Source organism: Myotis brandtii, unplaced genomic scaffold (assembly GCF_000412655.1).
Source record: "Myotis brandtii unplaced genomic scaffold, ASM41265v1 scaffold751, whole genome shotgun sequence".
Classification (NCBI taxonomy): Eukaryota; Metazoa; Chordata; class Mammalia; order Chiroptera; family Vespertilionidae; genus Myotis; species Myotis brandtii.
In genome coordinates, this window is record NW_005370994.1 from 2,144,137 (window position 1) to 2,167,304 (window position 23,168).

The following is a 23,168-nucleotide window of genomic DNA, read 5'->3' on the forward strand; positions in this document are numbered from 1 at the left end:
TGAGAAAATAAAGCACTGAAAGGTTAATTAACTTGCTTAAGGTTACTCAGCTAGCGACAGGCAGAGTCAGGATTCAAATTTAGGGCATCTGACCCTAAAACCATACCCTTAATAATTCCCTGCATGGCCTCCTTTATGGGATTATTGCCAAGCCCCATGAGAGCAGAGACTGGGTCTCTTGTATTCTCATTTTATTCACAAAGCCTGGTTCTGGGTATGCATTCAATAAATATACCTAAATATGAATAAATAATATGGGTATTTTGCAAATCAGTTGCAAAGGTGTATTTTTTTAATCCTCATCTGAGGACATGCTGAGAGAGAGAAAGAGAGAGACATCGATGTGAAAGAGATGCTTCTATTGGTTGCCTCCCACACTTGCCTAGACCAGGCTAGAATCAACCTGCAACCCAGGTACATACCCTTGACCAGAATCAAACCAATGACCCTTCAGTGTGTAGACCTATGCTCTAACTACTGAGCAACACTGGCCAGGGCATCACATTAATATTTTTTAATGTGGCATGACTTTGAGCAACTGGTAGATTGAAATATAAAGAATTCACTGTAATATTCTGCCTATTAACAGTGTTGTGACATTGGAACAGTAAAGAAGGAAATACATCGCCCTGTTTATCTCTGCAGTGAACAATATTTACATAGTCATGATAACATACATGCTATTTCTTACTTTTCATCTTTTAGTATCAGCCTACAAAGCATTAAAGATTTAATTAAGGTTATAAAACATTCAAAAAGTTACCAACAAAAAATCATTACAAACTCTAACTAACAATCCTATATAATAAAAGGCTAATATGCAAATTGTCCCCTTGACCAGTTCTACCGGGAATTCGATGAGGGGGTGGGGCCAGCCCGCTAACTGCCCACGGCCCCTCCTCCTGGCCCTCTCTGCCCTGATTGTCCCCCCCCACCCCGACTGGGGGCAGGACCAGCCGGCCAACCTCCCTTGTCCCCTCTCCCCGGCCGGCTGGACCCGATCGGCTCCGATTGGGGTGGGTCGGCCAGACCCCACCCATGCACAAATTCTTGCACTGGGCCTCTAGTGTTACAATAAAAGTAACAGTGGCCTAACCTAGTTGGTGGAAGGAGCTGGGGAGCAAGATGGCAGCAAGGGTCAACGTGCAAAGGGCCTTATTTCCCAGAGAAGAGAAACACCATCAGGGGCAGTATTCTTTCAAATTCTTGTAATGTAAATGCACTCATATATATATATTTGTACTTGATAATAAATTTCCATTTTTAACTTTAATTTTTTAATAAAAAGACAGCAAAGTTTGAGAATAAATTTTGAAAGCCCTTGAAGACCTCTCTGAACATCTAGTCATATCTATCAGTGAATTTTAAACCAAATTATCTGGAAAATTATTTCTCTTTCCCACTTTAGGTGTGTAGAGTCAAACATTTTATAAACATTTCCTAACATATCCCTATAAGAATCTAACATATCCCTCCTTAACTTTCCATTCAGATCAATGTGTATTACATAATACCCCGAAATCCCTATTATACGGTATTAATACAAAATCAAATGAGAAAAATAGAACAGAAACATCACTCTAAGATGATTTTAAAAGCATTTGGTTATTCTCTTAAAAGCATTAATTATAATATCTTATTATCCTTACTAAAATGCCAGCTGTCTTGAGTCATAGATAAATGTGGTGACGTAAAAACAAAAACAAAAACAAAAGCCTCCTGGTCTGATAGTCAACACCTATTTACTATTTTAAAAACCTTGGTGTCCTCTAAGTTGCTGTGCTAGGTTGCTTACAATAAAAAATTAAAATGGCTCAGAGGCGTGGCTCAGTGATTGAGCGTCAACCTATATTCCAGGGGGTCCCAGTTCGATTCCCGGTCAGGGCTCATGCCCGGTAACGGGTGTGGAGGAGGCAGCCAATCAATGACTCTCATCACTGATGTTTCTATCTCTCTCCCTCTCCATTCCTCTCTGAAATCAATAAAAATATATTTGGGGAAAAAAATTTAATGAAGGGCAAGTAGAGGCATAAAAGTGTGTTAATAAAAGCTTATTTCCACTCTGACTTATTTGTCCCCTCTATATCTTCCCTGGGGAGTAGGATGGTACCTGCCATATCCTTCCACAAAGCCTGAAAGAGCTTCTGCCTCCCAGAGTCTGGGGGCTGCTAGAAACCCTGCTGACTTCATATCCCTGAGTCCCAGGGGAGTGGAATGACAAAGGTTGTCCATCACCTTTGGACGGAGGAAAGCAAGGACAGTTGGAAAAAGCAAGGACATCCACAGAGGAAAAAGCAAGGACAGTTGCCTTCTCCCTTCCTTCCAAAGCTCTCACCAATACATCTGATTGGTATAGCCCAAATTTTATCTGAAACCCTACTGGCAATGAAATATGAGAAATGTTGTTCCCAAGTTTCTAGCCCCTGCAAAACAGGAGAGATATCTATACTTATAATAGGGTAATATGCAAATTGGTTGGGACACCGTCACGTAATGACTGATCAGCAGGCTGTGTGCACAGCAGGCACAGGTAGGTGGGGACTACCATCACCAGGAGGGCCTCCGCACGGTCCAGCCCAGGGTGGCCCCGGGAGGAGGCTGCTACAGGCACCTGCACCTTCTCCCCCGGGCAAGTCTGGCGATACAACATGTTTGGGTGGCGGCACTGTCAGCTCTCCCAGAAGATGCTTCTTCTAAGCCACCGAGAAGCAACCTTTCCCAGGGATCCGGAGCCAGAGGCTGAGCATGCCGCCCTCGCCTTCGCACCGCCCTTCCCCGCCGTGCTGCGAGCCCCTGAGTCCTCTGCAGCCCCCAAATCCTCCCGAGCACCTGAGGCCTCCAGAGCTCCCCGGAAAACCTCCTTCGAAGTCAGAGCCAGGCAATCCAGCATCTCCTGTGGAGAAATGGCCAGAGCAGTGACCCCTCGCCGCACCTTACATCACAGAGAAAGGCGGTGCTCCTCCATTCCGCACACCCACCCCCTCCACCTGTCTGGGCTCCTCTAGCGGCTCATTGCAGAGAGTCTGCCTCTGGACAAAATGCCTCCCCAAGATCCTCGCTTCCTCCCTGGACCTCTAATCATAAAGGTCACACAATCCATCATCAGGAGGGCCTCCACGTGGCTCGGCCAGGGACAGCCCCCAGCGGAGGCCGCCACAGGCACCTGCACCTGCGTGTGTCCCCGCCCAGTGCTGACATGACGCTGCCTGCGTGCATCCCTGATGTGCTGCTGCCTGCGTGTGTCCCCGACCTGGGACCTGACACTGCCTGCGTGCGTCCCTGCCCAGCGCTGATGTGACGCTGTGGGGAGGCGGGGCTTGACAGGTGTGCGGCCGGCCGGGTCTGGGCCAGCATTTGCAATGACTATTAATAAATCACAAGGACAAACTCTAGACAGAGTAGGAATATTCCTACCTGAACCCGTTTTTGGACATGGTCAGTTATATGTTGCTTTCTCTCAAGTTCAAAGAGCATGTGGCGTTAAAGTTAAAGTTGTAAATACTTCATCACGAGGGAAATTAGTCAAGCACTCTGAAAGTGTTTTCACTCTTAATGTGGTATACAGGGAGATACTAGAATAAGTTTAATCACTTTACCAGTCATTGTTTGCATCAATGTTGTTTTCATATCATGTTTTTGTTGTTCTTATGTCTTTGTTGTTGTTATATTATGTTGTTATTGTTTGTTTATTTATTAATAAATTTATATATTATTTTCATATACATTTTACTAATTTTCTTTCATATCTGACATCTCTATTATAGAGAAAGGGCAAATAGCAATATTAAAATAGTTCCTCTATTAATTCCCTTTTAATGTGCACAAATTTTGTGCACTGGGCCACTAGGAAGAGTATAAAAGGGGCCAGATACCTATAGACAATATGGGGTCCATTTGTGTATTACCAAGTTAATATGAGTAGCCCTGTTTCACTAGAATGGAAGCATCAAACAGGTATAGAGAAGACTGATTATGGGTTGGAGAGAGTGGGAGAAGGGGAAGCGAAGGGAGAGAAAGCTAGACCTAAAGATGAAGTGGGTTAAATGGACATTTACTAGAACTCTATCATGGTCCTTATCAAGGAAAATTGCCTCATTAAAGCAGCCTTTTGGGACAGTGGCATCACTGATGTGATAGGAAGGACTGTATGTGTATGTGTGTGTTTGGTGTAGGAGGAGACAGGAAGGAGGAAGGTAGAGACTTGAAGTACAGAAACCTCTTCAGAGACAGTTTAGGAATCCCCAAGTGAGGTTATGGAAGTTGTGGATTAGGATAGAAGTGGGGAGAATGGAGACCAAGGACACATGACAGAGAAGGTCCTGGGTCCAGAAAGGGAACCTTTTCCCTAAGAATGTTCTGGCGTCACACAGCGTATCGCCTGATGAGCCTGAGCCTCCGACCCCCATCTCCTGGAGGAGCAGCTGGCAGACGAAGGAGCCTGCCCAGGGCCACCTCACAGCCTCACCCCCCAGCCCATCAGCAAATCACCCTTTTCTATGGAAGGACCCAGGTTTGTGCCTGCACTTCTGTCTCCTTTCTCAATTTCTTTGGAGTAGTTACATTAAATATGGAGATATGAGGTACAATTAGTTGAGGGACCCCATCATGTTCCCTCTCTTTCCCACTGCTTAAAGAACTCCAAACTCTCTTGTCTCAAATCCAACATTCTTACAAATGATTGCATTTTCTACTCCAGCCCCACTGGACCTCTGCTATGTCAGGCGGATCTTACCAGCCAGCCAGCCATTCCTTCACTCATCACACGCTCTTGCGCCAACAAATATTTTTGAGTAGCTACTCTGTGCCAGCGTCTGCTGAGGTTTTTAAAGTTAAAACGATGACATTAACAACAAAAAGCCCTGCATCGTGGAACATACATCCTAGTAGAGAGAAGCAAACAAGAAGTAAAATACAGAGTATGTGAGGAGGTAAGTGCAGGGAAGAAAAATAGTAAAATGCCCACCTTCACAGAATTCTCTGCTTTTACTTTCCTGCCTTCCCAAACCCAGCTACTTTTCAAGATTCAGAGCAAATTGTCTTCCCACTCTGTGCTCTCCCTGACTCCTTCAGCCCACAGCAACTTCATCTTGTTCAATGCCTCTTATTGTCTCCTGTCTCTGTGTACTGTTGACGCATACAACACTCCCCTCTTCTGAGGAGCATTGTATAGAATAGATGCGTTTCATGTAAACATAGGGGCTTGAGAATTTTTCTTGTAAATGTTTAGTGAGAGCACATGGCTTCTACAGCAAGATGATCATGTTGTATAGAAGTTTAATTGCTGTATATGAAATAATGAAGTAAAACTTGGGGAAAAAAGACATAATGACCTATATTGAAAATTGGGAGTTAGGCAATAAAAGGGAAGGGTGGAGTCAAAGCTGGATCGGGACAGATTTACAAGAGATGAAGAGGTTTTGTAATGAAGCCAGGGGGACAGGAGGAGAAAGGGGGTAGAAGTAACTTACCTGGAGTAAAACACTTTGAGGGAACAGTATGAGAGGGATAGTTAAGGGAAAGAATATGATGCCCAGCTGGTGTGGCTCAGTGGTTGAGCATCGACCTATGAACCAGGAGGTCACGGTTCGATTCCCGGTCAGGGCACATGCCAGGGTTGTGGGCTCAATCCCCATTGTGGGGTGTGCAGGAGGCAGCCGATCAATGATTCTCTCTCATCATTTATGTTTCTATCTCTCTCTCCCTCTCTCTTCCTCCCTGAAATCAATAAAAATATAAAATCAATTAATCAATAAAACAATTTCTTAAAAAATACACATACATGAAAGAACAGGCTCATTTTCTCATTAGGGAGTAGATGAGGGCAAGTGTTTAAGGGTACTGAACCCTAGAATCTGAGTCTGAGGATGAGTTCTAGAAAGGGAATAAAACAAAGGAAGTTGCCCCTTTAATGCCTGTGCTCTCCAAATCAGAGGGTATTTGCCCTGGGTAAGGCAACATTAACTTGCCTTAACAGGATATATGTTGTAACTTCACATTCCCTTAACAAAATACAAAATTGGCACAAGCAAGGTATAATAGTGACAACGGGGGCTTCAGCTCCCAGGGCATCTGTGGGAGGCTCAAAGCAAAGCATCTGATAAATTAGTAACTTGTTTTTCTGAGAATTTCTCATAGGATAAAGGAAATAACCAGATGAACTGCTACTTTGGAGAGAGAGAGAGAGAGAGAGAGAGAGAGAGAGAGAGAGACTAGTTGTGAACTGAATATGGAGTCCGAGGAGAAAGTGCCCAAGTCACCTTAGATTGTGTGATATCCAAAGATGTCAAATGTGCTTCTAAACTCCAGTAAATGAGATTTTAGAAAGTTGAAGAAAAAGCTAAGTCAGATGCAAAGGCCTAAAGCTCTAAAGGACAGATTATTTTGAAAGCCTTTCAAAAATGAGATTTTCAACTCAACAAATATTTATTGATCCCCAGCAACCTGGTACAATTTGTACCGGGGGTGGTAATTCTTACCCTTAGAGAATTCATGGTCTATGCAGGGAGAAAAACGAGATAAGCGCTCAAATGAGTAGCTACCATTTGCTGAACATCTGTGAAAAACAATGTGATTAACAATTTACATATAATATTTTAAATATTTACAAATGCTCTGCAAGGTAGCCTCAGTTAACAAAGAGACTAAATGCTTCGACTGGTTAAATAAATTGCTCAGCCTGGCCGGTATGGCTCAGCGGTTGAGCACCAACCTATGAACCATGAGGTCATGGTTCAATTCCCTGTGAGGGCACAAACCCGGCTTTCGGGCTGGATTCCCATTAGGGGGCGTGTAGGAGGTAGCCAATCAATTGATGTTTCTCTCTCTCTCTCCCTCTCCCTTCCTCTCTGAAATCAATAAAAATGTTTTTCTAAAAAATAAATAAGTAAATAAATAAATTGCTCAAAGCCTCATAGCTCCGAGGAAAGAAGCTCCGGCCCTACCTCTCCTACATTTATTGGATGAGCCTGATCCCAGGGGCCTCCCCTCGTGAGGCAAAAGGAAGCTTTGCTGTCTTCTGCTTTTCCCCCCTGGGTGTTCAAGAAAACCAAGAATTCATCTGCATGAATTTGGCCCCTAAAACTAGTAGCTTTTAACAACTGACTACAAAGGAATACAATTAGTTCCATCTTTGAAATTGGAATATCTGCTAAGCTTCTAGGTGAATTCATTCCTTGAATGAAAGACCATCATTAATCCTTCTATATTTAAAATCCTTCTCCTGAACTGTCAGGAACTTCGGTCAATCAGCACTTAAAATACAACTGCTTAATGACAGAATGTGTAAAAATGGTTTATCTGAGCATTCAAAGAGGAGTTCTATCTTTTTTGAAAAACAGACCAACTCTTTACTGCTGAAAATAACTTAGTTGTGCATGTGTTTAGAAGCCTAAACTGTTCAGAAGTGGATACCAGCATAACAGAGTTTTGCTTTAAACATTTAATGAGTTATATATAGATTTAAATGATTGACTAAAGAAAACTGAAGACTTGACCAATTATATACCAATCAATTTTGTCATGCATACATACATTTCAATTGGAAAAAAACAAGATAAACACTCATTTTTTTCTCTATTGCAGTTAATCCTTGACTGAATTCTTGGAAAATTAAATTTACACTGACGTTATTTACCTATGTAAATTCAATGGACATGTTTTAGTTAAAAATAAGAAAACCAACGAGACCGCTACATGTGAGCAGTCTAAGATAATGTCTTCCCAGGGCCACTGACTCTGGTTAAGATACCAGCAACAAGAGGCAGTGACAGCCAAAGAACTTCACTGGATTGAAAGAGCCACATAGCCAACCACACCCTCTTTCCTGTATATTCCTGGAAGGGGGAAATATCCAATAAACCCTCATGAAGTTTACATTACAGCAGCTTTTAGCATACACAACGTCAGTGTTCCTGGAAGTCGAGGGGAAAGGTGTCTATGCTTTTTCTTAGTGGGAAAAAAAAAAATAAGAGTATGTTTAGAAGTAAACATGATGAAGTCTGATTCACATCTCTCTATATACAGAGAAAAATCACAGAACATATTTAATCATTTATTTTCTTTGTACAGAGAAATGCCTATATAGGATATTTCAAAATCCTCTCATTATCTATAGGGCTGCCGTGTTGCTAGAAGGGCCAGCACAAGTGGCATGAGTGGGTGTTAGTATCTAACCCGCTCCCTCTGGCCACGCCTTGGGCCTGCACTGTGTGAGGTCTCAGTGGAGAAAGGTGTACCAACTTCTAATTGGTCCACTCAGAGGGGTACAAAGGACCTGGGTGTGTGGCTGAGGCCCTCAATGGCCCTGCTCTTATGAGTGAGAAGGACAAAGGAGGTAGCCTAAAAAAAGACATTCTTATGGAGATGACTAAATGAATAAATGCAACTTGAACTGGGCACTTCTGCATTCTGGACAGCACAGATCTGAGGCGGCAGAGCACAGGGCCACATCATTGGTGCTTTGATAGAGGGAGCGGGATGGACCTACTCCTGCACATAGACATGCACTTCTCAGCCAGAAGGGTTCATATAATCCTGGTGCTCTCAGAGATACCTTATTTGTCTGCTGAAAATCTGGCCTCAAATAGACCCCTGGCCAAGACTTTTCTATGGCTCTGATGGGAAAAAATATTCAATACTTTGCTCTCTTCCCTCCTTCTGATAGTCCGCCCCCCCGCCCCGGCCCCCATGGACCGTAATTACTCCTTGACCTAGAATCCAGAGTGTTAGAAAGTGAAAGGTCCTTTGAGATCAAACCCAGCAGCTTCTTGCTTTCTGCATGATAAACTGAAACACTTCGTGCCTTCTGCCCTACTTAATTCTTCTGATATCTGCTCACATTTTGTATCATTCACAACTCCTGGAAAATATTAGCTAAAAATTTTTGCTCATTGCAAATCTTGCTATGCCTAGTTCCAAACCAAAACTAGAATATGAGAAGAGACAGAAAGAAAACAAGAAACCTACATGCTTTCAAAACTTAAAGCCAATTAGACACTGAAATGAGTTATGGCGATTCATTATAATGTTGATATTCATTATAATATTTGTGCCTCATACAAAGCTTTTATTTTATTAGTTTAAAACTTCTTTGAGAGTAGGGGCTATGTCTTTTAAAGTGTCTTTTGAAAAAGTATATGTATACTATTATATATTTATTGATTTCAGAGAGGAAGGGAAAGGGAGAGAGAAATAGAAATATCAATGATGAGAGAGAATCATTGATCGGCTGCCTCCTGCATGTCCCACACTGGGGATCGAGCCTGCAACCTGGGCATGTGCCCTGACTGGAAATTGAACTGTGACCTCCTGGTTCATAGGTTGATGCTCGACCACTGAGCCACGCCGGCTGGGCTAGAGTATCTTTGAATACCTATGGAATGCAGCAGAGTATCATGAATTCCCAGGAGTTTAATAAATATTATTTGTTAATGATGAGCTGGTCTATCCCCTGGCCTATTCACAGTATCCCACATAATCATCCCAGACAGAGGAGAATCCATCCTGCTTTCACAGACCTCCAGGGAGGGAGAGTCAGAACCTTCTTCCATAACTCATTTCAGTGTTTAATAGGCTTAGTGTCTGCTGGAAGATTCTTCCCAAGAAGGAAGCATTTAGGAATGTTGCATAGTAAATGCTGGACTCCCCCTAAGGCCGTGGTCGGCAAACCTCAGCTCCCAACTTTGGCCCCTTGAGTGTGGCTCTTTCACAAAATACCACGTGCAGGCACGCACGTACAGTGCGATTGAAACTTCGTGGTCCATGCACAGAAGTCAGTATTTTGTGGAAGAGCCAGTATTTTGTGGAAGAGCCACACTCAAGAGGCCAAAGAGCCGCATGTGGCTCGCAAGCCGCGGTTTGCCGAGCCGCAGTCCTGCCACCACTGGCTAGGAGGAAGTGGAAGGACAGAGTTGGGGGGAGACTGAGGACTGAAGTGAGAAGGGCAGGCCTACTGAGCTATCCGCGTTAGAAGGGATGAAACATCTGTGCCTCCAGGAAAATGGGTTGGCAAGATCCAGCTGAGCAGTGAGTTTCAGTCTAGTGGTTGGGATACAGGTCAATGCTTCCATCCACCCTGTGCCCTTGCCCCAGCCTGATGAAGGGCCACTGGAGTGCTGTGGTCAGAAGACCTGGGCAGAAGGAAGGTGGCCTGCCTCCTTACTGGAAGCTTGAGAGGAAATTCAATGGGATGTAGTTGGTGCCGCTGGACAGATCTAGGGAAATATTCAGATGGGGAACAACCAAAACAAGTTATCACAAATTCTGTTGTTTCCTGATTGTTTGGAGGAGAGAACATGCACCAAGCTAGAAGCTTGCTCTGAGGTAGCTGAGACCAGGCAAAGTTGGGGTACACAAGGCCAGCAGAGAGAATTGGTACCGCAATAACAATCAAGTAATTAGTCACTTAGAAGAATCTAGGTGGGTTTGGGTGAAAAACACCCTCGCCCGCCATTCCTTAGCCAGTCTTTCTCGGGGTTTCCACAAACAGAAGGCAGTTGATTGGAGACCAGTAGGAAGCAGTGAAAGTAGAAACCTAAGTGGCATTAAGAGCTTGAAGTGTGGGTGGAAGGGAGTGAGTCATAAATAGTGGTTTATATGCCTTCTAAGGACTGTCAACCCTTGGAATAGAACAAAGATTCCACACATTTGTTCCATCCCCTATTTCTTATTAACCCCCACAAGTCGTTTTCTTTAGCTCGGCAGGAACCTCATGTTATTTTGCTCAAATTGTAAATGATTTACTTTATGAATACTGAATCACAGGACAATGGTTAAAGAAAATAGCCTCCACATGTAAGAGAAGAATTCCTAATCTGCCCCCCACACTCTTCTCTTCCTCCCTCACTCCGTGTGTGTGTGTGTGTGTGTGTGTGTGTGTGTGTGTGTGTGTGTGTTGTGTGCTGGGATGGCTGTTCCAGACATGAGCCCTGAGATTGTCCTGAAAGCACAAGTTTTGAGGAGCTCTCAGGTCAAAAACTGGTATTCAAATACAAAGCTGACTAGAGCCCTAAATACCATTCCTGCTTTTCTTGGCATTTTCCAACTACTCCAGCATGTACTTGTGAAAAATAATGACGTATCATAAATTAATATTTTTGGTTATAGTGGGCCTTTTGTACATTTTTGCTTAGATGTTATTATATACCTATTTTACATTAAATCTAGCTGGGGCAGTTCATTGAAAGTGTCTACCAAATGCCAGTTTGATCTACCTATGATAACACTGTGATTTCTATAATACTCTACGAGCTCAAATATTTCCTCTGTGACCTCCTAGTTCATAGGTCGATGCTCAACTACTGAGCCATGCTATGCTGGCCAGGAAGGAAAAGTGTTTTATAAATTCACTCCCCTCGTCCTCCTTAAAACTAAGGAGAGCTTTAGTGATTAGCAGCTCCAGTTAAAGGTGGGAAGACTGTTTTGTGTAGGGGCTGTTTTGTTATTAGAGGACAATGAGCTGTCCCTCTAATAACAAATTATATGAAAATGCTTGGTTTTACAGCTGAGCTTCCTTATTGCATAGCTGGGTTCTTTAAAGCAGACGTTACAACTGAGAGTCAAGTTTACAAACAGGTACAATTTCTTCCTGCTGAGGGCAGGCTATGCTCTTCCCAAAGACACTGAGACATTCCATTTTGGGGTACTGAGAGGGAAAGGCTGCTGCTCCATTTTCCCTGAAGTGTAGTATACATACTGAGTTTCATTGCTCTGCAATATTGTTTTAGGCATCAGTTCCCAAATGGAATGTGGCATGAAACATAATTCTTGCAGAGTTGCTCATGTGTGCAGCTGTGCATGGCATAAAGATCCCCAGAGCAGACCTTCGGTTGCCAGACAGGGTTAGTCCTGAGGCAGCTCTGTGGATTCAGATTCACGAAGTGTCACCGGAGTCGGAACTTTATGCCCCTTTCCCTGTCACAGTGCCCCTCCAACTCTTTGCAGGGCCCTAATTTGAGTTAAACGCCAAATGGAGAGGAGGGCAGGGTCAGACTCAGGTAAATGGTACGGTTTAAAGATTATTTCTTTAGAGCAGAAGTTGGCAAACTGTAACCACAGACCATATCCAGCCACAGCCTGGGGCTTCCAACACATTTTTAAAGGACTGGAGGAAGCAAGAACAAGGAGGAAGCTACCATGGCCTACAAAGCCTGATGGTTACTATCTAACCCTCACAATAAAAGTTCGCTCCCCCCAGCTTCAGCTGCACCCCTTCTCCCCTTCTCTGCTCTCACTCCTTAGATTCCTCATTGACTCCTGGGTAGAAAGGAGTCTGGGCCCAGCCCTCAGCTCCAGGTTTATTTACTCAACAATTAGAGCTAATCCTCCCACCCAAGGCAAACTCTTTGAACTGGCTGCCTTTTCCCAGCTGGAGGGAGGCCTGCTGTTCTGCTTCTTTCTCTCCTTCTTCCCCTCTTCTCTGTCCCCTCCCCCTCCCCTCCCCAGGCTTCCACTTTGCTCTTTGAAATGAAGCTGCCCCTGCTCAGGCTGTGGGTATCCCAGTTCTCAATGGCCTGGGGCAAGGGCTCCTGCAGCCAGGAGCTTTTGGAAACCCAGGCCTTGGGTATCCTCTGCAAGAGCAGTGAACAGGTCTGCTCCTTGGGACTCCCTTGGGTTATGACATCTGTGCTCCTAAGAGAGGCTTCCCAGGACTTTGGGCTCAGCATGTGACCCATAATGCTCTGGGCTGCCAGCTTTTCAGCGGCAGGCACCCCCCGCCCCCCCAAAAACCCCCCCCAAACACACACACACACACACACACACACACACACACACTCAGATCTGTTTGCTGTATGGAGTGGTGGCTAAGGGCATGAACTCATCCACGCCATGAAAACCCAGAAACCCAGTTTGACATTAACTAGTTAAGGAACCTCCAGCAAGTCACTGAATCAGCCTGAGATTTGTTTCCTCATCTGTGGACAAGGGACAGTAATAGTTCCTCCCTCATCCGGCTGTGGGGAAGATTAAATGAGTTAATCTGCATAAAATTGTTTTGAACGAGGCCTAACACAAGGTAAATACTCAATAAAGTGCTAGCTGTTACCACTATTTGATGTTCTGAGGTTAAGCTGTGCGGAGGGCTGGTCTTGGCCCAGGTCTCCACTTCCTCAGGCTATTGCTCAAGGTAATGTGACACTCAGCTCTCAAACTCAGGCCATCCCCAGAGGATAGGCAAGACTGTGAAACAGGTCAAGTGTGTGTGTGTGTGTGTGTGTGTGTGATGTGTTTAAGAGACTTCCTACTCCCATATTCTCTATGCTTTTTACCATAGAGAATAATCATGACTAAAAGTACTTTGCTTTTGTATGCAAGTTGTAATCTGCTCTCAGAAACATCATTTAGTTTGCTGCATCCAACAGCCCTGTAAAATAGTTGGCACAAGGTAGGTGCCCATAAATGAGGACCCAGTGAGGGAGATGAGGTGTGAGCCAGCCAGTAGGCAGAATGATGGGGCATGGCTGACCAGTCAGTGGCAATGCACAACAGATTAGTATTTTGAATCCACGCTGAAACAGCTAATGTAATCCCTATTTTATCAACGAGGACTCCGAGTTTCCTAGCTGGTTGATACTTTGTCTAAGATCACACGGCAATGAAGGTAGAATTACATCGAGAACACAGATCCTCTGGTCTTTAAACTAGCCCTGTGGCTGGTATACCTATCATTAAATATGCATGAAATCAAGTTGGTTTTATTTGGTTCCAATAATAACCTGGGTACTGACATGCACAATCCTCCCAGCTTTTTGCTAATGAAGAAGTATTAGAAGGCTGATAAGGGGAGGCTTCTCTGCCTTTATCTCAGAGGAGTGACTTACAAGATTGTGGGAAGGAAGTGAAGGAGCACAAGGCGCTCAGTGACTTCCCCTCTCTTTTTGGAGGGGGCTTGCCTGAGGACACAAACGCCCTTTGTCCTTGGGTGAGCATTTTCCCTGCAGGGAAGGGCTGTGACTGTTCAGTTCTGCCTGTGGCTGGGGTGAGATAAGTTTGGGGGAAGGGTAATTTTAGAAAGCCCATTGGTTGTGTATCAAACACAATATACCAAACAGTGTTCCACAGAATACTTGCAAAATTTTCAAAGTTAAGTCTTTTAAAAGGGGATTCCATGGGTGTATGAGACTTTCATACTGCAAGGTATCTCAGTCTTTTAATATGCTAATAAACACTGAAAATCTCCAGAAGGAAGATGAGATTTCCCAAACTTCTTGAATGTTGGAACCTTTTTTTATCCCCAAAGCACAGGTTATGTGCCCATGATAAATGGAACATGGTATGAGAAATACTGAATAAGGACATGATAGTAATTGTAAAAAAAGAAAGGAAGAAAGAAAGAAAGAACAGAAGGAAGGAAGGAAAAAGGATGCTACCTATCAAAAGACATAAAGACTTTTGGGACATTTTTCTGATAAAGTGAAGTGGGCTCACTTTCTAGTGGCGATATAGTCATGCATCGCTTTTATAATCTTATATAAGACAGTGGTCCCATCCTATATAATAAAAGCCTAATATGCTAAGTGTCCAGCCATCAGGTTGGCCATTCAACCAATCAAAGTATAATATGCTAATGAATGCTAAGGCTGCTCAACCGCTCACCAGGGCATGCACTGACCACTAGGGGGCAGATGCTCCTACTGGTAGGTCAGCTTGCTGCTGGGGTCCGGCCAATAAAGGCTGAGACACACCCAGCCCTCCTGGAGCCCTCCTGCGTTCCCTCCCTGGCTGGCCAACCTCCTGTGTCCCTCCCTGGCCCCAATTGTGCACTGGTGGGGGCCCTTGGCCTGGCCTGCACCCTCTCTGCAATCCAGGCTGAGGACCCCCTTGCCCCCTATGAATTTCATGCACTAGGCCTCTAGTAAGATTATAATGGAGCTGAAAATTTCTATTGCCTAGTGATGTCATAGCCATCATAAAGGTTGGAGTGCATTACTCATGAGTCTGTGGTGATGCTGGTGTAAGCAAACCTACGGTGCTGCCAGTCATATAACAGTATAACCATACACTATGTACAGTATAAAATACTTGATAATGATCATACATGACTATGTTACTGGTCAAAAATACTTACTATTGTGCTACAATTCCCTACAGTATTCAATACAGTAACATGCTGTATAGGTTTGTAGCCTAGAAGCAATAGGCTATCATACAGCCCAGGTGTGAAATAGGTTATACCATGTAGGTTTGTGTAAGTGCACATGATGTTCACACAACGATGAAATTGCCTAATGACTTATCTCTCAGAACATATCCCTGTCAAGTGGTGCTGGATTGTAATAAGGTGTGTGTGTGTGTGTGTGTGTGTGTGTGTGTGTGTGTGTGGCGTGCCCCCAATCAAAATGGCAGAGCCAGTCACAGATGTGAGGGCATGCTCAGTTAATTTCTATAAAAATTATAGCCCCATCAGAAGAAAAAATGAAAACAATTCATAGTAAAATGAAGTAGAATATAAATTGGTTCAAATACAGCTATGTGTCAGTAATCTACCAGGAGGGAGTGCAAATTCAAATCATTTGAAGAAGTAGGTGCAGCCAGAATCCGTGAACATGAACGGTGAACACTATCCATTTGAAGGCAAGAGCTTGGAGTTCCCTAGCCCAGCTGGCATGGCTCAGTGGTTGAGTGTCGACCTGTGAACCGGGAGGTCACGGTTCAATTCCTGGTCAGGGCACATACCTGGGTTGCGGGCTCCATCCCCAGTGTGGAGCGTGCAGGAGGCAGCCGATCAATGATGCTCATTCATCATGGATGTTTCCATTTCTCTCTCCCTCTACCTTCCTTTCCAAAATCAATAAAAATACATTAAAAAAAGAAAAGAACTTGGGGGTTCCCATTGGCTGGCTTTAAGGATGGGTCCGCATGTCTGATCAGCTGCGAGAAATACGACCCTGATGTCTGCATCTCCAGCCAGAGCCTCTCAGGACAACAACCCATTCAACCCACTGGAAAGGTATCCCAACTCACCTGAGTCAGTAGAACTGTTTATTTAGCATGCATTTCTTTTAGCCTCAGGAAAGCATAAAGTTACATGAAGAGCTCTAGTAAGCTCAGAATAATATTTTAATTTTATGTTTAGAAATAACATGCATACCTTGCATTTGGTATTTTAAACATTTGCAATGTTTAGTTTCCTGAAGATAATTTTACATTTTAGAATGTCTAACGGGTTATCCTTGTAATGCCAATTTAAAATATCTAAATGAGAGCTATAATTGATTTAGATATGTGATTTCAGTTGAAAGGATATGAGAATTTTATTAAATATGTAAACCTTTTTTGTAATGTTCAAGAGAACTTAAGATTCATTATATTTTATAATTAGTTTATTATATTTATGAACACTGCTTACCTACTTGTGATTCTTTTGTTTGTTGAGCAACTGAAGTATTATTTATTGTTAAAAAAAGACTGAATACATTAAATGTATAAATGCAGTTTAATAATTCAAGGGAATTTAATTAATCAAATTGTAAACATTCTCTTAAAAGGGAGAGTTAGAGCCCTGGCTGGTGTGGCTCAATTGGTTGGGCAACATCCATGTATTGATGTGTGTGGGTTAGATCCCAGGTAGAAGGCGTGCAAGAAGCAGCCTATTGATACCAATCAATATTTCTCTCTCTCTCTCTCTAAAAATCAACGAAAAATCTTTTTTTTAAAGAGTTATATTTGAAAGTTAAAATTCAAAGCTTGAAAGAAAACTAGATTATCAAATTTGTAATAAGTTAAACTGAATTACTGTATATTGTCATCTTTGCCCACAAAACCTGTCTTTAAGAACTCTCCATGCCCAAATTGCCCTGTGATGGCAGGGGTTAGGGGGTGGGGAGGTGGTGGTGAGAGACAGGGAGAGTGGGACAAAGGTCTTGCTTGTGTAATCAGTAGATACACTAATAGTATCAAAGAGTACAGCATGATTGATTGTAACCGTGTCTATATTCAAGAAACATTTTTAGGATTCTGATCTAGGAAATGGGGTCATTTAAATGTAATCAAGATGGGGTTCCTCCCCTCCAGCCGTTTTTCCTTTTGACCACTTTTGCATTTCTCTGCTCTCCTCATTCAGTGGAGGACTTTCCAGCAAACACTTTCACTTTCTGGCCTTGACCTGCTTACTTTCACTTAGTGGAAAAAACAGACATTGCACTCAGACAACCTCGAGTTCAAATCCTCATTTTGCCATTTGCGGCATGACCTTTAGAAAAGCTATTTGGTCTCATTGCTTTAGTTTCCTGATGTATCAAACAGAGATAACAATATTATTTACCTCTTCAGGTTGTTGAGAAAACCAGACAACAAAAAATAAAAGTGCCTGGCAACATGCACAGTAAAGGATGGCAATTAATCCTGCCTATGGTTTCCATCAGTGTGCATGCAGAGACAGCACGGTAGCTTACGTTCACCTATGATAAAATATGTTCTATTAGTTTTCTGACCAAAAGAGTGGATGAGCATTGGTAAGAAAACATTTGGGCCAGCAGATAACTGGAGGTAATTTTCTCCACTCCTAGCCTTTGTTATCTCAGTAAGTGGCAACACCATTCTTTCTCTTGTTTGGTCTAAGATCTTGGAATCATGGTTGAGAATGTACAGAGAGCAGCTTCTTCTAGCCAGCTCCTTCCACCATCACTCTCCTTGGGATTCCTGCACTGTCCCCCTGACCAGTAGTCCCCCTTGCACTGCTGTACCATCACATTGGGTCCTCTGCAAGGTAGGGGAGTCCTTTTCAAACAGAAGTTGGATCATGTCACCTTTCTGCTTTCAAAACCTTCCACTGGCTTCCCATCTTACTAGCAGAAAAAGGCCTTTCACATCTGGCCCCTGAGTCAACTGGCATTACTTTTATTCCTAGAATATGGCACACTGGCTTTTACTTCTCTTCCTTTGTGCTTGATATTCCCTCTGCCTGGACTGCTCTTTTATTTTTTAATATATTTTTTTTATTGATTTCAGAGAGGAAGGGAGAGGGAGAGGAGTTAGAAACACCAATGATGAGAGAGAATCATTGATTGCCTGCCTCCTGCACGTCCCCTACTTGGGACTGAGCCAGCAACCCAGGCATGTGCTCTGACCAGGAATCAAACCCTGACCTCAATAGGTTGACACTCAATCATTGAGCCACATTGGCCAGGCCTGACTGCTCCTTTTTTGATATCAACACACTCACTCACTCATATCATTTAACTTTTTGCCCATATTAACTGAGCAGTCTTCTCTAAAATAAGGTACACTTCCAACCCCCACCCCACCTTATTTTACACAAGCTTGGTACATGTGGTTTACTTGACTTGCTAGCAGCTGAATATATAGTCAGGTGCTCAAGTTTTGGCCAATGGAGTATGAGTGGAAGTGATAAGTGTGAGTGCCAAGACAAGTCCTGAAAGAGAAGGCGTACGCTCTCAATTTCTCATCCTTTCTAGCCTGGTGACTGGAATCTGAATGCAATGGCAGGAGCTAGAAAAGCCAGCTTAGACTACCAGATGGAAGTTGTGTGTTGAGACAGTAGGGAAATCTGCGCCCTTAATACCTCATCAACTCTGGAATGCTTACGTCTGAATGGTCTTCTACGAGAATAAACTTTTGCCTTGTTTAAGCCATTTTCATATTATTTTTGTTATAGAAGTCAAACTATAGACTAATACAGAGATATATTTTTTTGAAAGTCTGACTGCCCTTCCAACCCCCACCTGAGAAGGGACTGAAATGTAAAGTCCATGAGAATGAAAGCTCTGCTTGGTTCACTGTAAACAGCTTCTTGAACAGGGTACCCTAAGCATTCAGTTAATGTTTGTTGAATGACTGAAGGGCAAAACCACCAATATAATGGAAGGCCTTGAGTGATGCCCTGAGGAAGGACATGGCTGGTCAGTATAAGTAAGTGATCTGTACAGACAGCACTTAGCAATCTGTGTGTGGTTGGTTTTCTGCTCTGACAGTATCACATAGGCAGGATACAACCTGCTATTCCCATTACCTGAGAGGCATAAATACTTGCAATATGGTTGTATGTTTCTTTTTGTAATTTAAATGAAGACTCCCAAGTAAAGTTCATGGTTGTAATGAAACTGGGCCACAGAGTCATGGAAAATTGTGACAAGGTTCCAACTGATGAGGAAAGGTCACAAGTAGCATGCTAAGCACAGATGGAGAAAAGGAGCTTGTGTGCTAAGAGCTTGAGATGTGTGGCCAAGATGTGCATCAGTGCAGATGGCAAAAGCTGATAGCTGAAAGAACCACAGACAAAGATTGCACAAGCTGAGTTAGAATGAAACAGACATATCACAGGGTATCAGTAAGACACTTGAGGGCAAATGCTGTAGACGTAAAGCCACTGAGTTCCTGGGTGAGTAAGAATATAAAGAGATTTATAGTGCCAGGATAACATTTTTGGTATCAAATATCTTTTTCATGCTATTAAGTGTGTTTTGAACATCTTAATTACATAGATCAGCTAATGCAAACAACTTAAACCATCATGGTGGCTTTAAAAATATATACAGGAATGAGATCCTGTAGGCCTGGGATTAAGTCACCTAAGCTTTAAAATGTTCTATTTCCTGAGTGATGAAAGTTGCAGAGGTGTGGGCTATCTTGCCATACCACACCCCTGGGTGTAATATTACTGAAATAAAACAAGTCAAGATTTGTTCAGTCATTTTACAATATATATGTAACTTCTGGTAACAGTTAGTGGTATGAGGTTTCTTTTTGTTGAATAATTAGCTAGAAAGTTTTCTTCTTAATGTGACTCTCTGCTTGAGAATTTCTTAGTAACAGAGTCATTTCTCCTTTCTAGAAACATAACACACACTCATAGCATAAGAACAGCTTTTAGGTTAGGACAAAGCACTGAAAGTTAGTAACAATAGTTACTTCTTTGTCCTCTACCTCATTCTTGTGCCTAATCATTGCTTGAATTTTGGTGAGGCCTCTCATCTTGTATAATGGATATATCAGACTGACTGAAGGGTAGGGTAACTATATGTACTGCCTTTCTATTGTGGCTCATTTATCTGAGGATTTCATGTGGCAGCCACTCCAGCATTTCAGAATGGGTACCAGAATACAGCAATCAAAGTGATCAAAATATGGTTTCATTTAAAACTCCTTCACAAGGGGAATCAAGGCTTTTCCACATTTAGTGCTTTTTTGGTCCAGAGATACTTAAAGTTTCTTTTCAGTGAGCATGGCGGGTGAGGTGCCCTTTACTGGAACTAGTTGATGGCACAGGCCCCGCCCCACCTTTGGTGATTTTCATCATGATATTCAAATAAAGTAATTTATGCACAGAAATATCTTGTAAACTACAGGTATGTATAAAACATAGATTATTATTATCATTATGAAAGACGGCGGCTTGGTATAGGGCAGTGGTTGGCAAACCATGGCTCGCGAGCCACATACAGCTCTTTGGCCCCTTGAATGTGGCTCTTCCACAAAATACCACGTGCGGGTGCGCATGTACAGTGCAAAGTTGGCTTAAAAATTTAAGTAAAGTTTATTAAGTTAATTTTAGGGAACGTTGTGGAGTGAAAAAAGATGTAGTGTCAAGGATTGAGAAAGGTATGTTGAGATGGTTTGGACGGTGGTGGCGGTGGCGGCTGAGGCAGTAGCTGAGGCGGCGACAGAGGAAGCAGAAGATGGCAGATTTTTTGAAAGGACTGCCAGTCTACAACAAAAGCAATTTTAGTCGATTTCATGCTGACTCTGTGTGTAAAGTCTCGAATCGACGCCCCTCAGTCTACCTGCCCACACGCGAGTACCCATCTGAACAGATCATCGTGACAGAAAAAACAAACACCCTTTTGCGCTACCTACATCAGCAATGGGACAAAAAGAACGCTGCCAAGAAGAGAGACCAGGAGCAAGTGGACCTCGAGGGCGAGAGCTCAGCGCCTCCCCGCAAGGTCGCACGGACCGACAGCCCAGACATGCACGAGGACACTTAAGACTGATGCTCCCCCATAGGTGCCTCCTGTCTTGTCTGCTCCTCACCCGCCTGCCGTGTGTAAGCATCCTGCTATAAGAACTTCAGGCTAGAAGCCTTAGAACCTATGAACCTGAAGAAGGGTGGGTTCCCCCTTGTGGAGGGAGAGAAAGGGGTCATTTTGAGGGAGAACAGTGGGAGGCCCTGGTTTGAAGATGACCCTATTAAGAATCATGTAGTCGGGAAGTCCTCTTTCACTGGAAGTGCTTTGGTTTGATAGTAGCTGCTGCCTGGAGAAGACCCGTGCATTGTGAAACTTCAAAAACAATCTAGGTCAGTGGTTCTCAACCTTCTGGCCCTTTAAATACAGTTCCTCATGTTGTGACCCAACCATAAAATTATTTTCATTGCTACTTCATAACTGTAATGTTGCTACTGTTATGAATTGTAATGTAAATATCTGATATGCAGGATGGTCTTAGGCGACCCCTGTGAAAGGGTCGTTCGACCGCCAAAGGGGTCGCGACCCACAGGTTGAGAACCGCTGATCTAGGCTAATAGATTTGTTTCATTGGGTGGATCAGATAATGAGCCTTATTGTACTGAGACAGTTTACTTATTGAAAAGAGGATTATGTTTAGTAACCTATGTATGTCATTTATCAACTCTTTAAAAAATTTAAAAACATAGAAAGCTCCCTGGCCAGTGTGGCTCAGTCTGGTTGGAGCATCGTCCCATGCCCCTAGGATCTCATGTTCAATTCCTGGTCAGGGCACATACCCAGGTTGTGGGTTTGATCCCTGGTTGGGGTGCATACAGGAGGCAACCGATCGATGTTTCTCTCTCACACTGATGTTTCTCTCTCTCTCTCCCTTTCTCTCTAAAATCAATTAAAAAAAAATGTCCTCAGGTAAGGATTAAAAAAAAAATCATAAAAAGCTACTGTATTCTCATCACTTTTGAAGTAGTCTTCCCAGAGGTGCTAGTTCTGCAGTAAATAAGCCTCGGCTTTAGAATCTTACTGAAAGGCAAAACTTGCTTTCCTTGTGCTGTTTTCCTGTACACTGAAGCCAGTGTTTTGGAAACCTGCAGTTATCTAAATTCCCATCGGGTGACATTGTTTAATCTAACATGCCCTCTTTCATACATGAAAATAGCTCCAAGGACATCCACTGCCGTGCTTTGAACTCTCTTAAAGGTAGTTGGGAGGGAGTTTCCAACCCCACTCCTTTTCCTCTGGTTTTCCTGCCCCTCCCCCCCTTTCCCTGAGCTGGTCCAGAGAGCCTCTGGCTGCTCCCCCCTCAAGGGCTAATCAGGGGAAAGAGCCTTTGACCTTGGCTATAAAGCACCTGTCTAATCACTGAGCTTTTTAGGCCACCCGGAGTCCAGATGCATAAGTTACTGCAAATAAACATTTTTGGGGTGTGTGTGTGTGAAAATTTAGGTCTCTGATACTGAGAGGAAAAATCGATTGCTTTAAAATAACAACTACACCTATTTCAAATATTGTAATGAAAGTATGCAAAAAAAAAAAACCCCAAAACAAAACAAAACACAAACCCTCACATAAAAAGGCTGCAAAAATGTTATTTTACTTTGAAGGCAGTAATAACTGAAAATAACAGGTTTCTTTCAGGCCACATCCTAAAAAGGTAGCTGCTTTTTTACGTCTTAGGCCTATACAAAGGTCTTCAAAGACCCCCGACCCCTGCCTTCTGAAGATTTTAGGTTAACACGTTTGTCTTAAAAACTACGAGGTGCCTAATTTTTAAAAACAACCGGCCACACCCCCTTCCTCAACCATATTGTCCCATCATCCAAATTACACTTTATGAACAGCCTTGATGTGCTCCACGCGTGCAAAAAGTACACAGCGTGGGTAAACTACTTTGCCTTGGGAGTCTATATTTAGTCATCACTTCGTTACATTATTTTATTTTTGTGAAATGAGAACTGATCGACCAAACCTTTCCAACAGACCCACCAGACGATAAATACCACCATATGTTTGACTCACAGTACATTTGGGCACAAACACTTCAATTACAGCTTTGTGTTTAGTATCAGAACCCTTCTCTCGTGCGCGTGTTTTCGCTACAGATCCCTTGCTCTGCATCTCATTCTGGAAACCGCCTATGACAGACAGAGCACCTTCCCAGGTACGCTCCGAGCAGCAGATGTGTTTATGCACACAAAGGTGTGCGCGCACTTTTCCACGCACACATGTCCCCGCGCGGCCCGCGCCGCG

General features: G+C 43.2%; 1 protein-coding gene and 1 long non-coding RNA gene across 2 annotated transcripts in view; one reads left to right on the forward strand and one right to left on the reverse strand.

The window, feature by feature from the left end:
* Nucleotides 1-23,168, reverse strand: part of LOC106724202 — an 88,320-nt gene that overhangs the window by 63,925 nt on the left and 1,227 nt on the right. The window lies entirely within an intron of this gene.
* On the forward strand, nt 20,584-21,008 carry LOC102241523 (DET1- and DDB1-associated protein 1). Its single transcript, XM_005883020.2, has one exon. It carries the CDS (start codon nt 20,634-20,636, stop codon nt 20,940-20,942), a length of 309 nt encoding a protein of 102 aa, XP_005883082.1. The 5' UTR covers nt 20,584-20,633; the 3' UTR covers nt 20,943-21,008.

Coding starts and splice junctions, on each gene's coding strand:
- LOC102241523 (XM_005883020.2), top strand. CDS start 20,634: ATGGCAGATTTTTTGAAAGGACTGCCAGTCTACAACAAAAGCAATTTT.